Source organism: Pinus tabuliformis, chromosome 7 (genome assembly GCF_031772625.1).
Source record: "Pinus tabuliformis cultivar Carrire ecotype Pingquan chromosome 7, CPIR1, whole genome shotgun sequence".
In the NCBI taxonomy this organism is placed as follows: Eukaryota; Viridiplantae; Streptophyta; class Pinopsida; order Pinales; family Pinaceae; genus Pinus; species Pinus tabuliformis.
The window spans coordinates 182,172,866-182,187,984 of NC_142293.1; the positions used below are offsets into that span (position 1 = coordinate 182,172,866).

Consider the following 15,119-nt stretch of genomic DNA (forward strand, 5'->3'; position numbering starts at 1 on the left):
AATTTGGCCTTCCCCTGAGTTTTGAAATTTGGCCTCCTTGAATAACTGATTCGAATTTCGGCCTATTATGCAAAAGCAAATGATTAGCTAGGGTGGCTTTACAACCACCGAAACTGATCGCCACCAACTAGGGTGTATATTTCAATACAATAGCTGGGAAATATCGAGGGTTTCTCCCTCACACTGTAAGCTACTAGAGCTCTTGGAATAATTATCAAAATATCAATACTCAATCATGCCATGAATGGACTCTCTTATTTCTTTTTATAATTGCCCTCCAAATACCATGGGTTGCTGAAATACATGGTCAATACCATGGGTCATAAAATCACCATGGATACCCCATTTTAAATTAATTATTCATTCCACCTTTTGATGTTGCTATTCTTTCTAAGTGAAACTGAACAATTAAATTGTTCTTCTTGGAAAGGGACATTACATGCTCAAAAGCTTCCTCTAGGATGCCCAACACTCCTCTTCCAAGGAAATGCATCCTCCAAGCAAGCCTTCCACTCTCATATGTGCATCAAGCTGTTTAGGTCTCCAACACTCCAAGAAAAAATGACACATAAACATCCATACAAGGTCTAGCAATCAATGATAAAGCCTCCTCGCATGTGTATGTCTAGCATGACATAACCAAAAATCATCCTTACCATGCACCCCACAATGAAGCACCCCCAACCATGATGTAGACACTTTCACAGTAACCCTAAAAGCTAACAAGTGGCCTCCTTCCCCCTCACCTTTATTGGGATCTTTTTGGATCTGCTAGGTTAAAGACGTTTGTGGGCTTCAGTGAACTTTTAAAGTTTTAAGTTAAAAAAGGAAAAATCAAAACCACGTTGAACAAAATTATTGATTGTTAATATAATGGCAGCAACTGTAAGTAAAAAAACTACACTCTTTGAACATATTTGACAAATCCATTTTCATTTTTGATCTATGTAAACTTCAACTATCAAGATATTGGGACGTGGATGTTTAGCTATATGTGCCGCAAGTTGTTCAATATAGGCATGAAGGCAAAGAAGATATAAGTTTTATCTACAAGGTCTTAATATGAAGGGCATTGCAAGAAAGCAATCGCAAACTATTTCTCTTTACATAATGTTGGCTCAACATAAATACAGAACATGAAACTAGTTACAGATATAATAAATGGTATTTTCTCTACGGCAGATGATTGTCATCGCTTGGGTGATGTTCAAATTTCTGTTAGCAAGAGAAACTTAATTGGTGTCATAATTCTTTTAAACAGAAAATGGACAGAATATTAGATTATGTTTCAGCCAAGTTTGAATATATAAGGGTTAAATTTCCCTTCTGTTTCAGGAAGAACAAAACATCTGACAAATTAATCTTTCCTTACTTTTTGTTGGTCAGGTTGACTGTATATGGTTTATGTGAATTAAAGATCCAAGGAGATGGGAATTGCCAGGTTTTTATGTCATTGGGATCATGGTCTTTACTTTTATTTGAAAGGCATACTTGATTTTTCATTTATGAGATCAAAACTCAAATAATATTTGTATGCTGTTTAATTTATTGAAAACAAAATTCAAGGAATATTTTTAAACTTTATGGGTGTATATTTCTGATGTCTTTAACATTGGTGCATGGAATTGACAATTTCTTATATGGTGAACATATGTATGACAAGCAGTTTCGAGCATTGTCAGACCAGTTATACCATAGTCCAGAGTATCATAAATATGTTCGGAAGGAGGTTATCAAGCAGGTATATTTAGAATTTGTACTTACAGTTGTTTTAGGTTCCTTTTGTAGAAATTATTGAAATATTGGAATTATCATGAATGAAGTTTAACACTTATTGTCTGTAAGATTTAAAAAAAATACCAGTTCATTTATTTCAAGGTTTCTTGTTCCTTTGAGAATTGTAATTTGGCTAAGAGAATGTATACAGTGATTTTAACTTACTATTCTCTTTTGTCTAGAGGTAGTTAGATGCCTTTGCTTAACTTGTAGCCCTTTTCCTGTGGATCTTAGTTTAACTTATCTGTAGCAAAAACAATATCTGTGATTGATGAGGTAGCAAGTTTTTCTTTTCTTTTCTTTTCTTTTGGATGGCCAGAAACTTGGTATTCATGTGTGTTGGTTTTATAAGAGCATATAGAGATATTCATCAGCGAGAGAGATGAGATAATATAAACTTGGTATTCATGTGTGTTGGTTTTATAAGAGCATAGAGAAATATTCACAAGAGAGAGAGATGAGATAATGCGAGATACATATAATAATGTCCAACAAATGACCAAAAAGGTAGGTATATGGTATTAAAAGAAAGTACAATCAACAATGAACAATTGTAGAAGTTCTAAGGCTTCTGAAGAAGCACAAAGTTAAACTGAATCATAGATGAGAATGGCATGAAAGAAAATGATAAAATAATATTAGAAAATAAAATAAAAGGAGCATGCATTAGATATAAAAATGAAGCCTGTTGTGACTCAAACTCTCACGTTAAGGGACAATTCCTAAGTCTAGTGGGAGAGCCAAGAAGCAAATACGAGACAAGCCACCCACTGTCATCGTGGTGGCCTTGCCTTTCATTGTAATACTGAGGAAGGGGCTTACTAACCTAAGGAGGGCTTTCCTAAGGGTCAAACTTAGCCAGGTCATGTAGTAAGCGGAGAGGCTCCTTCAAGCTAGGCTTGGGTAAGACAATTTGATAACTGGTCTTAAGGTAATGAGTTGCTGACTTAAGTGTGAACAGTATATCAAATTATAAATGCAAACATGTTGGAAAGATATTCAAATTAAACAATAATTCATTCAAGTGATCTAAGTCACCTGAAACGGGGACACTGGACATGCAGGACATGAGGATTCAAGTGTTTGACACATGCACGTTGATCCCCCGAAACAGGACACGTTATATATTATTATATATTAAAAATTGGATATTTGCTACACAAATTCTCATTCATGATACAAATTCAAACATAGATATAGATTCTTCATTGTAAATTTAAAATTTGTAAGTTTTACAACGTAACATCATGCATACAAATACAATTGTGGCAGATTCATCAATGATCCAATAGGAAAAAGACAAGAAACTGCAGTTTTCTCATTAAGTCATCAAAATCAAAATGTGTTACATAGGTAGTAGCAATGCCAATGGCAAATAGAAATAGAAAATACAAAACAACTACAAGCCTCAAGGCAGTAGGTAGCTCAAGAGTCATCACTCATTATCATCAACATTGGCATCATTGTCATCATCATGGTCACCACTGCTCTTCTTTGCTGCGTCCTCCTCCTCTTTATCCAATATCATCTTTGCATCTGTTGGTGTGGAGGATGACCCCTCAATAGTACCACCATCATCAAAAGTGACAGGCTCTAGGACTGGTTCATTAAGATCCAAGTTAGCCAATGCCAACTCAACACTGCTGTCCAAACCCATATCATTAGGAAAGACATCCCACATCTTTGTCTTTTCCTTCAACCACTCATTATTCTGCCTGTAAATAAGACGAAGGTTGGTGTGCACATACACCATTGTCTTTGTCCTAGACTGCTCAATCGTGTTCTTCTTGACACTATACAAATTCCCATATGTGCTCCAATTCCTCTCGCGACAAGAAGATGAAGTCACCTAAAAGATGAGCCTCATGACTAACTGCTATAGAGGAGGGCTTGTTGCCCCATGAGTTGCCCACCAAGAATAGGGCTTCAGCCCCCATGTCTCTGATCACATCATATCCCACAAATTGACCAGTGCCATTGGAAAATTCTGCAAAAACATCCTCCACCTCATCAAGGGATGCTCTATCCTAAAAAATCCACCTCAATGCATCCTTCCTCCCCTGTGAAATTTCACCATCCATGTGAGGAGGGAATCTGTGGGAAGGTCCACCATTCAGCCTCTCATGGCTGTAGTATTTTGGGTTCAATGAGTGAGCCAAACAATGCAAAGGTGCACAATTCTTGTCCCATCTACTGACAATAATATCTTGTATGGTGGTGAAGAAGGCCTTTGATGGTGTCTCGTACTCGGGGCACTCACTCTGTAAAATAATGGTCCTTGTTGACCTTGCTGCCTACACTTACCTACAAGTTATTGAGAAAAGCCTTCAACCCCACAAGGTGTGGTTGGTGGCAGGGAAATCAGAGAAGGGGTTGTCACACTAATCCTGACTCTCTCCATTTGAGCTATCTCCTAGGTTAGCTAAGGGGGGTGGTCCCTAATGAAAAGTTTAAGTTAAAAGATGTGACTTTTTAGGAGAGTGTTATAGTGAAAATGGATTACTTTTAAGGATTTATGAGCAGATATGAAGTGAGCAACTTGAAATAACAATGCCAATGACAAAAACCATAAAACTAGTGCCTTATAAGGAATTTTCTCAACAATTTAAAGATATATTTTCTCAAAGTAAAATGCAATGCTCTCAAAAGAGAAAGCAAAGTAACCCTAAAATGTAAACAAAAATTGTTAGCACAAGATATGTAAGATACAAAATGTTTTTGAGATAATCAACTTTATAAATCAAAACATGTGAAACATATCTTGCCAAAACCCAAAAATTAGTAATTAACTTGGAAATGTAAAAGAAAAGAAGTGCTAAACCAAGACATCAATATGCAATTAGACTTGAAGCATGAAAAGAAAACACTTGTTTGAAAGGATTACAATACTTGCTTTTGGAATAGACTTTGCATATGAAAACTCAAACCATTAAGAGACAAATAAAGTAAATGTAATAGAAAGTGATCTTGGTTAATTTTATTAATTATTTCTACAACAAGATTACAATTTAACTTTTCAATCCTCAGACCTTACCCTCGCCCAAAGATATGGATCTCACAGTGAGGAGTCAATAGAGGAGTAGAGGATCTCTAAGATGTCTACTTCAACCAACTTATGTTGGAGGTAAAATTTTATTGAAGCTTTAAGCATTCCTATACTAAAATGCCTAGATGAAATGCATGTAAATTTTTTCCCCAAAATAAAATAATGCTACATGTAAATGCTTCAAAGAGATTGATTTGCAATGCTTGAAAATGAAATAGTGTTCAACATAAGTTGCAATTATAACATCAATTGGAGGAATAAAATTAGCTTACAAGTGTTGCATTTGTCTCATCAATGAATTAAAATGATACAAGTAATTTGCTTGAAAGTAAAATTTGTTTCAAATAGACAATGACAATAAATTGCTCCAATATTCAAGATAATAATGTAGCATAAAAATGAAGCATGTATTCAAGTGCTCATGAAACAATTTACCAAAGTAAATGGAAATGAATCAAAGTTTGTTAAGAATATAAAATGTTTGCATGTAAATGATGAATTGTCCAAAGCAAAGTGTAAGCTTGTAGCTTCAAGCAACAATGAGATAGAGAATGCAAAGCTCAAAAGAAATTGTAACAAATTTTAACTTAATGAAATGTGATAGTGAGGTTGTGTTAATTCCCAATTAAAGCATGCATGTAAGTGAGTGAAGTGTGAAAGTTTAAACCATGGAAATGTCAATCCACCCAAGAGAAGCCTCTTTCTAAATGGGGAGATAGGATACCATGGGAGAAATCCCAAGCTCCACAAGCAAATTAGATCTTTTATTAATATTACAATGAGAAGAGAGCCCTTCAAAGGCCTCAACTAAAATTCAAGGAGAGTCTTTACAATAATTGCTTGAAACTTGGACACTAGACCTCCTTTCTTGAGAAAGTAATGACAAGATTTCACAAAAGTTATGCAAGGGAAACAAGGTGAAAGTTTCCTCCAAATGCCCACGGCTTAAAAAGGAAAATGGGCATCCCTCTAGTGAACTCGACTTTGGCCAAAATAAGGCTCAAAAGGGCTTATGGCATCCTTGGAAATCGAAGCCCGAACACTTGCCAAATGTCCTGCAAACACTTGTTAGATGTTGCGGGAAGTTGCTCTTCAAAATCTGCCACACAAGAGTTAGTAAACAATCCAAACAATGACTGCAAAATAAGTTAAGTATTAGTGAAAAAATCAACAAGATAAAATGTATATGTACAATTATAATTTACAAAAGGCTAAGCTAAAGAGTGAGAGTAAACTCTCGTCTTTGCTTAGCCATTTTCAAGCTCTTAGATAACAAATGAAAGAAATGAAGTACAATGCTTTTTAAAAGAGATTAAAATTTAGAAGTGCTCGGCTTGTGTACAAGCTGTGTGCCAAAACCCCTGCAAAACCACTTTGTAAGATAAACTATGAAGGCTCAAAGAACAAATGAGAGCTCTTTTAAGAATGTATCAAGAGTAGGGTGGTCTCTCCAAAGACTTCCCCTCACGTTTGATTTTATGATCACAACAAGATGTTCTCTCTACAAAATTTCAATCAAGAATTAGTTCCATATAGATTTAACAATAAACAATGATAAGAAACTCTAGAGATTGATTTAAAACCAACTAGACCATTCTATACCTAGAGCATGCTTCTAAACCAAATGTCAATGCAAGATAGCTCTACATTAACAAATCTACAAGAGCATATGGAAACAAATTAGATCAAAGCATGAGTAAAAGGAATTATACCAATTATCAACAATTCATCACACTCTCAAAGGAGGAACACCTCATAAATGAAACCCCAAAGTCTTTATTGATATTTTTGAAAGTGTACAAGGCACCAATGCTTCCGCAAGCACAATAGCTAGTAACAATATGATACAAATGAGAGCTCAAGGCTCTATTATATAGAACTATGGGAGCCAATCCCAATGTAGAAGTGATTAAACAAGTGGCATGAGGTGACAATCCCAAAGAGAAATTTGAATTTGTTAAATGAAGCTCTAATGCCAAGTGTAAAAATCGATTTTGGCAAGTGGACATCACTTTCTTCTTCCCCTATGTGTCAAATTTGAATTTTATGATGGAATGACAAGTGTATATGGGTGGTAACCCATGTGGGGACAATTTCCCACAAAAATCTCCACCAAATATTCTCCAAAATCCTCCCAAATGTGCATTAACTTCACAAATTCGAATTTCCAAGTAAGCAACTTTCTCATTTAATTCCATAAATTCGATTTTATTTGAGCACATGTCCTTTCCTTGATTTTAGGAGTCCACATCACCTTGGGACTTCACTTTAACTCCCCCATAATTTTCCACCTCATTTCCACAACATTTAGCATGTGTGGATATTTATTTTTCTCTATTTATTTAATTTCTGGCTTAATTAATTGCTAGATTTCTCATTAAACTTAGGAAAAGTGGATTTTTAGGGTTCAAAACACATTTTTAACCCTTCAAAGTGTGTCATAGTAGAAAGTTTAGGGTGGGAGGTGCAAATTTCATTACTCATACCCCATACAAATTCTCTAAACATCACTTATTACATTACAAATACAATTTTATTAGCAATTTCCACTGTGTGGAAAATCTAAAAATTTAAAAAATGACTACCTAGACCTAACCAAATTCCACGAATTTTTTTGTGTGATCTAGTATGGTAATATACAACGACTCTAGGCATTAAGATGTGTTAGGGGTTCAACCTTCAAACCGCCACTTCGACTTTGGGGTAAAAAATGAGTGAAAAAAACCGAGAAAATTATCCGCTTCTGAAAAAGAAGGGTTAATTAACCAGATAAAAAAAAAACAAGGTGTACTTGTTTTCTGATCGAGTCCCAAAATCCTAGGCTTGTTACAGACTCAAAACTCATCATTATTAGGATCACTTATTATAATTCCCCACAGGGTGTGCAATCTGGGTACAGGAAAGATGATGAGAAATAGAAGTAGAGTTTACAAACTCTTGTTGATTGATGATATATGATAGTACAAGTGTCCTTTGGATCATCCTTGGGCATGGAGTCTTCATATAATCATCAGGTGCCACTCTAGTGGTCAACAGTCCTCACAGACTCAATCATGGAATCCCATCCCTCATAAACCTCTCCTAGGATGGGTTGGTCTGTATCTGCAAATCGTAGCAAATTAATGATAGGGTCCATGATATTAATAAGTAGATCCACCCTCTCCCACCAAGCATTATCTAACATTGTGTCCTTTAATCTTTTTGAGGCTACTTGATTTGGCTTCCTCCAAAAAGACCAAAACTCTGAAATAACCATGGCTCCAAGAGCAGTCTTGACCTCCCTCAACCTCTTCAACATGATTAACGAAGAGGAAAACCGTGTATCTGTAACATTCAACAATGATAGATTGGTGTACTCCTTGTAGATTGTGAGGGCATTTATATGATTTTGTACAAAGTTGTGGATATGTTGTGCATCCTCAACAATACTTCCAATCCAAAGCACATCAAAAGCAATAGATTTAAGTGCTAAATTCAAGGAATGGACAATGCAAGGTGTCCAAAATACTTGTGGATATTTAACTTCCACAATCATGCCAACAACCTTGCAAACAAGTGCATTATCTGTAATGATTTGCACACAAGAATCAACACCTACATCTTCAATAAATTTAATGAACAACTCACCCATATATTGTGAATCCTTTTGTTGTCCAAGTGCATCCAATGATTTCAAGAAAACTGGACCATTCAAGGAGGACACCATGATGTTGATGAGTGGGTGGCATGCTGGATTTTTCTATCAATAAGAAACAATACTAACCCCAGATGTTGGCTATGCTGATTTAATAGGCTCAAGCATTTTATGCGCCTCTTTCTTTGCCTTAATAAACAAAGTGGTTCTAAGCTTCTCTGACCCAGGAGGCACATACCTTGATGGAGCCCCTTGAGTTAGAGCTCGACACATCTCAATAAATAAAGGTGAGCATGCGACATTAAAGGTTATGAAGTTCTGATAGAAAAAGAATGCAATGGTGAGATCAAGCTCTTCCGGTTTCTTTTTTTGAAAAATCTTGTCCATTGGACCAAGTGCCATTGCCTTTCATTTTGCTGCTTGTTTCCCATCAAAACTCTCAAATGGATATTTGTTGTTGCTTTTCCTCAAGAATGTAAGGGGATCATCATTCTTGTTTTTTTTAGATGTTGCAACCACCTTTTCCATACCAACATTGGCCTCTTTTTCCATTTCTTTCCTCTTAGCTAAAGACATCTGTGTACATGCTGCAATTCCACAACCTGGTAAAGCCAAAAAATGAACTTTCACATGGTAATAAGTGCTCATCAAATGATTGTTGCAATAGTTGCATTTCCAAGCAACATTGCCTCCTTCCTTCAACTTGTTGCTTGGACCTTGCTCTCTTGTAACATAATTCCACAAGGGATATTTGTTTTCTGGAGCCTATTGTTTTTCTAAATTAATTCTTCCCTCAACATTTGACGTTGCTGTTGCAGAGCCACTTCCAATAGAGGGAACACTTGCAGACCTTAATGAAATTGGAACAAGAGGGGCATCTCCAATGGGGACATTCTTCCCCTTCCTTTGCCCCTTCCCTGCTACTCTTGATTGAGCCATGAATGTTGTAAAAAAATAAAGAAAAAATGCACAAACTTGTAAAAAAAATGCATATGCAAAGTGCTGTGATAAAAATGCAAAAAGAATAGAAACAAAATGCACTTACCTATTGCTTGAATTGCCTCCAAAATCCTCCCAAACCCTTTTCTAGTTGCCCCCACACACCCACAGCAAGAGAGATGGAGAAAAGTGAGGGGGAAATGATCCAAAACTGGTCTTTATGGGTTGCGCAACACATAATTCAAGGGGACACGTGTCCCAGAATCGAGACACGATGGACGCGTTTCGCAGACACGACCAGACACAATTAGAGGACACATGTCCCATTGAATCATGTCTGATTTGGGACACGCAGTGGGTTTTCAACGAATTCGGTTTCTTAGCAAGTGATGCTTGGAAATGACAAGTGAATCCACCTTAATAGATCAGGCATGGAATAATTGCAAGTACTAAAATTGCTTCATGAGACCCATACATGTCACAAAATATCAAATGAAAAGATCTGGCAGCAGATTACAGAGTCATTCGTTGTTTCAGAACATAAACATTATGATCAGAGCATCAACTCAAAGAAACATATGTCATGCTTGCAATAGTACCTAGAATTAGAACATTTTTTACAGCAAGAGTATTATCAAATTATCCTAGGCTATGACATTTGTTTCAAACGACCTCAATTATTAAAGAAAACCTAATCTCCACTTCTCAAAGTAGACAATGAGCATGACTCATATGCTTTCTACCATGTGGATGTGTAGTTAATATGTAGAACTCGTATGTCAATAGAAAAGCAAGAGAAACACCAATATTCAGGTCGCATTGGTTTATCATGGAGCGTGTTGCAACCAGATATGGTAATGATCCATCAAGAATATTCAAAACACCATGGAGTGCCCCAACAGTAATCATATAAAGTAAATGCAAGGGATGACTGATGTCAAGCAATATATTTCAAGGAGTAGAGCACATTCAAATCATTGACTTGAGCTAAGACAATGATTAAATCATGTACTAGAACACATTGAGGTGCACATGTCGTAACATATTGTTTAGAATTTGATGAAGGAGATTTGCCACTGTTTAGAGCTGAAATAACCCTACAACGTAATGAAAAAATGAATGATACACATTCGTCATAACCTCCGCACGGGGTGTATGAAAGATGTCAGCATTAGAGAGCAGTAGTGTATCATAATTTAGAATCAATGCCAGAAACTTGAGACAACAAACAATCTAGAAACCAGAGCATTCAATCTCAAAAGGCCTCGTTTCAGTTTAGTGTGAAAATTCTAGATCTAACTATGATCTAGAACTTATTGCAGTTATATGGTAATTATCTAATCTTTCCTTTCAAAGATTATTTGTCTCGGCAAAATTATTTACTGTAAATACTAAATAAAAACACTACTTCAATATTCACCAATTAAAAAATTCACAGAAACTGAGAAAACCACACACATTGATCTGTAAACTGCCGTGGATATTCCACTGGATAGTTCATCACAACATATCTGATAATATTATATTAAAAATCTGAGATTCCACACTATTATAATTTTATTAAACTTTAAGATCTGTAGATTTAACTTTAATTAGTGCATGCACGTGAATGGAAATTATGCAGAAAAGTAGAGAATGACAAAATAAGCACACACACACACAAGAAACAAGATATTCTCTCTTGGAAACCCTTTCGGGAGAAAACCCAAGTGGAAGGTGAGGCCGCTTTGCTCTCTTTCTTTGTCTGGAAATATTGCTGCAGGTACAAAGAAGTAATGCCTGTGGCCCGTTGGTTGTTACAGTGCACAAATCTTCTCTGTGTGCTCTACCTTCTATCTCTTCTGGCTATCTTTGCTTAGCTATGGAACAAAATGCTCTCAAAAGAATGGAATGCCTCTTCTTCCTTGTGGCCTAGTTATAACACAACCCGATAGGGTACTAGTGGTTAATTTTGACTACATCAATTCTTAACTAGAGTTACAATATAGACTTTTCTAGAATTTTTTACATCATAATCATGTGGCTAGCCCATTTTCCATGAACAATGGGGGCTGACGCGACATCTTCTCGAACTATACGTGTGAAAACAGGAAGGTCAACTTCTGAGTGGCATAACTTTTACATACAGACTCCAATTGACACACTTCTTGTGCCGTTGGAAAGATCTTTGTGTGTAGAATAAAATGAAATGGTGCGGCGCTATAGCGGCAAAGTTTACCCCCAAAAAACGTCCTTTGATGCCTTAAATCACTCCCGGAAGGTTTCAAACCCCGTTTTGCTAAACTGGGTCTCGCCGGTTAAAGCGGTCCTGTGAGTTGATTCCTCTACTTTTTCCACTCCAAATGTATCGAGATGGATGAGAAACAATATAATGATCCAATCTAGATCACACACCTCCCCATTTTGGGAGGCTTTTGGTCCCCAAAATATTATATTGAATGAGGCGAGGAAATATTTCCTCCATCTTCTCTCTGGTGTACTATTTAGCTTTGCCTGGAAATTTTCCCTTCAATCTAATTTGCCAAAGGTCATGCTGCCCTAGTCTTTTAGTTCTGTACCTCTTCTGCAAAAATGTATCTTCTGTCAACTTTGCTTGAGCAGCTGGTGTGGAAATTTGGAAGACCCAAATTTCTACTGCAGCAACTGATTAAGTTTTGTCTATTTGTTAAATTTATGAACAAATTATCTACTGCATCCTACAGCAAATATCGAAACTAATACATTGTAGCCTTCACCAATTAAATTAAATGCGGAAACAAGAAACTGAGAAAGAAAGAAATACAAAACACATGACATCGTTATTTTTGGACAAACATCCCCAGAAAAACCCAATGTGGGAAAATTGATGCAGCAACGGAGGGTTTGTATTATTAAACAATAGTTTTCTGAATACAATCTTTGGATGCCTTACTGGCTATCCAATATAGAGAATGTGACTAGCAGAAGATAAGTGATAAATACCTCACGCTATCACTGGCGATCCGACACTGATCCAGGCCCTGGATGGCTGGCCCCATGCAGGCTCTGCACAACTACTATGTCGGCCTACACAGTTCTGTGTCAACCTCTCTGGGGATCTGCGTCCCGGATCTCCTGTTGTATGGAGCTTTGTTCCTCTGTCTTTTCGGTCTCACACCCGGTCTTTTGGCTTAGGAACTAGACTTCCCAGCTGAACTTCGGACCCCCTCTGAAGATCTGTGCTACCTTTGCGTGAGCATACACTGCCCAACGTAGCCTCTGCGCTGCTTCTTCTAGATCTCTCTATGCCTTCTCTGCAATGTATTCCCGGATCAGGAAATCTTCCTCTGGAACTATCGCTGCCCCTCGCTGCAAGAAATCTCCTCAATCGATTCTCTAGAAACTGCTGCGTTGCCCTCTCTGAGAAATTTGATCTCTTGATCTCCCTTCGATGTATCTTCCAAATTCCCATCGAAGTCCTTCTTATAATCCTCCAGTTGAGTAATCAACGACCCATATTAGATTCTAATCAATGGCTCAGATCATTTGGACTCAATCTCCATCTTCTTCTAGAAGTTTCACCCTCAGTTTGATTAATACCCTTTAATTATTTTAATTTCCGAAGTTTAGAAGTAGGCACCCATTGAAAATAATTAATTATTTTAATAAAACTGTCTCTGGGTGGAATTTCCCAAAACGATTTCTGGGTATTGTGGAATACATGTGTCCTAGCCTCCCTGCAAATTTTGAAGCTATGAGCACATCCTATGCTACAAAAAATCAACATCTAGTGCCAAATCCTCCATAGAAGGTAAGACCTGTTCCTCTTCCTGCAGACTTTTGTCCAAAAATAACTGTATTATTTTATGTGTGTGTGCTAGCATTTCTTCCAGCATTTACTCTTTCGCAATTTTATTTGTGTAGGTTGCAGTGTGATTTATTCAATGCTTTCTGTAGCAAACAATAAATAATTTGTTAAATTAAATTAACAATTAGGAGAATAATTTCTAGTCGCTGCAATAGGATTCCAGTGTGGAATTTTCACATGGGGCTCCTCATCCTAAGCATATAGATGTGGGTAGGGAACAATCATGGATGCATGAGTTACCAACTCGACCTTTGTTTTTCCACCTCTCTTGTGCGCCTTTTACTTTTTCTTGATTTTTCTTTGTGTTATCGCTCATAGTTCAAGGGGTAGAACTTGCTTTGTATGATGTGTAACAGTTATTACCCCCATAAGGGTGAGGCAACTCATTGCCCACCAGGTGTTGTGACATGCAAGTGTTCCTTCTCATAATACGCATAGCAACATGTGTTCAGGAACTGGGTGATGGCCATAATGAGTGAGAGAGAGCTCATGCTAGGCTTTTTCCTGCGTGCTATTGTGTATGTCCCAACCATCTTTTGCATTTTGATCTTCTTTGTTTTTTCTTGTGGCCATCATATGATTTTTATTGTTCTTTTAGCTACATCAACCTCCCAGTGAAGTTTTGGGCCCTACCTAGGTATGAGGATGTATGGTGCCAACCCTAGAGAACCAATGGTTAGTTGAACCTGAAGAAGGGAGGTGGAATATGGGGCTCGTAATGTAAGATGGAAAGTGGTAAGCATGGAATAGGGAGAGATGGTACTATGCTATCTCAATCAGAGTTTCCCAAGTAGTACCCCTCCTATTCCCATCAGGCCATTAAGGGAGGTCCCACTAGATTAGGATGAAAGATTAAACCCCCATTTCAAGTGAGTGAACAAGATGATGGTTAAAATCCCTCTTCGTTCCAGGTTACCCCATTATCTATGCCAAATGCCCAAAATACAAACAAGCATAAGCACCCAATTGCAAAATGAATAAAGTACCTTTTGATTAGAGGCTCACCTTCCAACATGCACTCTTGCCAAATGGTCGAGGAAACATATGATTGATGCAGGTGGCAAGGACATGAATGACACATTATCATCGATTACTAATGGCTATCAGGGGCTACTGGTCGCTGGTTAGAGGAGATGGTAGGAGAAAATTTTCTCCTATGGGGTCACCCACTTTTTGGTGGGTAATAGTAGCCACAACATAATCCATCAAAGCAGAAAGAGATGGATGCATTCTTTGTAGGAAGCCATTGTATGTTGTACTATAAAAATTAAAAATTCATGATAGGTGGTGGGCGAATGATGGAAAAGGAGGAAAGAATTTTTGGAGGCTTGGCTTACACTCGAGGAGTTGTGCATTTTCTCAAAGAGCACATTCATAATGTGTCCCTTCAGGAGGTTGTTGCATAGTTGGGGACACTGTTATTGGAACAGGTGGAATCAGTGGATCCAATCATTTTGTCTCGTAAATCGGTCCAATCGATGGAAACCAACTAGAAAAGGCCCGTTGGTTATTGACATAATCGACTGGTTCTATACAATGCAATCAAGGTCCCTCTGAACGTATGTTTAAAAAAAGTTATGAGTGGGGTAGCGTAATGTTCAACCCTAGGGCCCCTACTCATCCTTTTATTTAAACTTTTAGCATTACCATTAATTGTTTTAGGATGTTTGAGAGTGGTTCCACCCTCATTGGATTCTTATGGAGAAAGTAGAAGTTTAGATCCTACTCAAAATCCATCAGACTTAACAATTTTTAGGATTTCGAGATTGTAGGGATTGTAATGTTTCCATTGAATTCTATCATGTACAGTAATATGGAACTAGCATTTGATCAAGAACACCAAGCCCTCTATGTACCTTCATGTTAGTGGTATTGATCGTTGAACTCCTGTATCATGA

General features: G+C 37.2%; 1 protein-coding gene across 4 annotated transcripts in view; it reads left to right on the forward strand.

Moving 5' to 3' along the window:
* Window positions 1-15,119, forward strand: part of LOC149246455 (OVARIAN TUMOR DOMAIN-containing deubiquitinating enzyme 12-like) — a 323,598-nt gene that overhangs the window by 161,556 nt on the left and 146,923 nt on the right. For 3 of the 4 annotated variants that reach the window (XM_089457922.1, XM_089457921.1, XM_089457920.1), the window contains exons 4-5: window positions 1,387-1,441; window positions 1,667-1,741. In XM_089457922.1, coding sequence (XP_089314048.1) covers window positions 1,387-1,441; window positions 1,667-1,741 — 130 coding nt within the window. The remainder of the gene's footprint in view (window positions 1-1,386; window positions 1,442-1,666; window positions 1,742-15,119) is intronic. The other variant, XM_089457923.1, reaches the window with a different exon arrangement.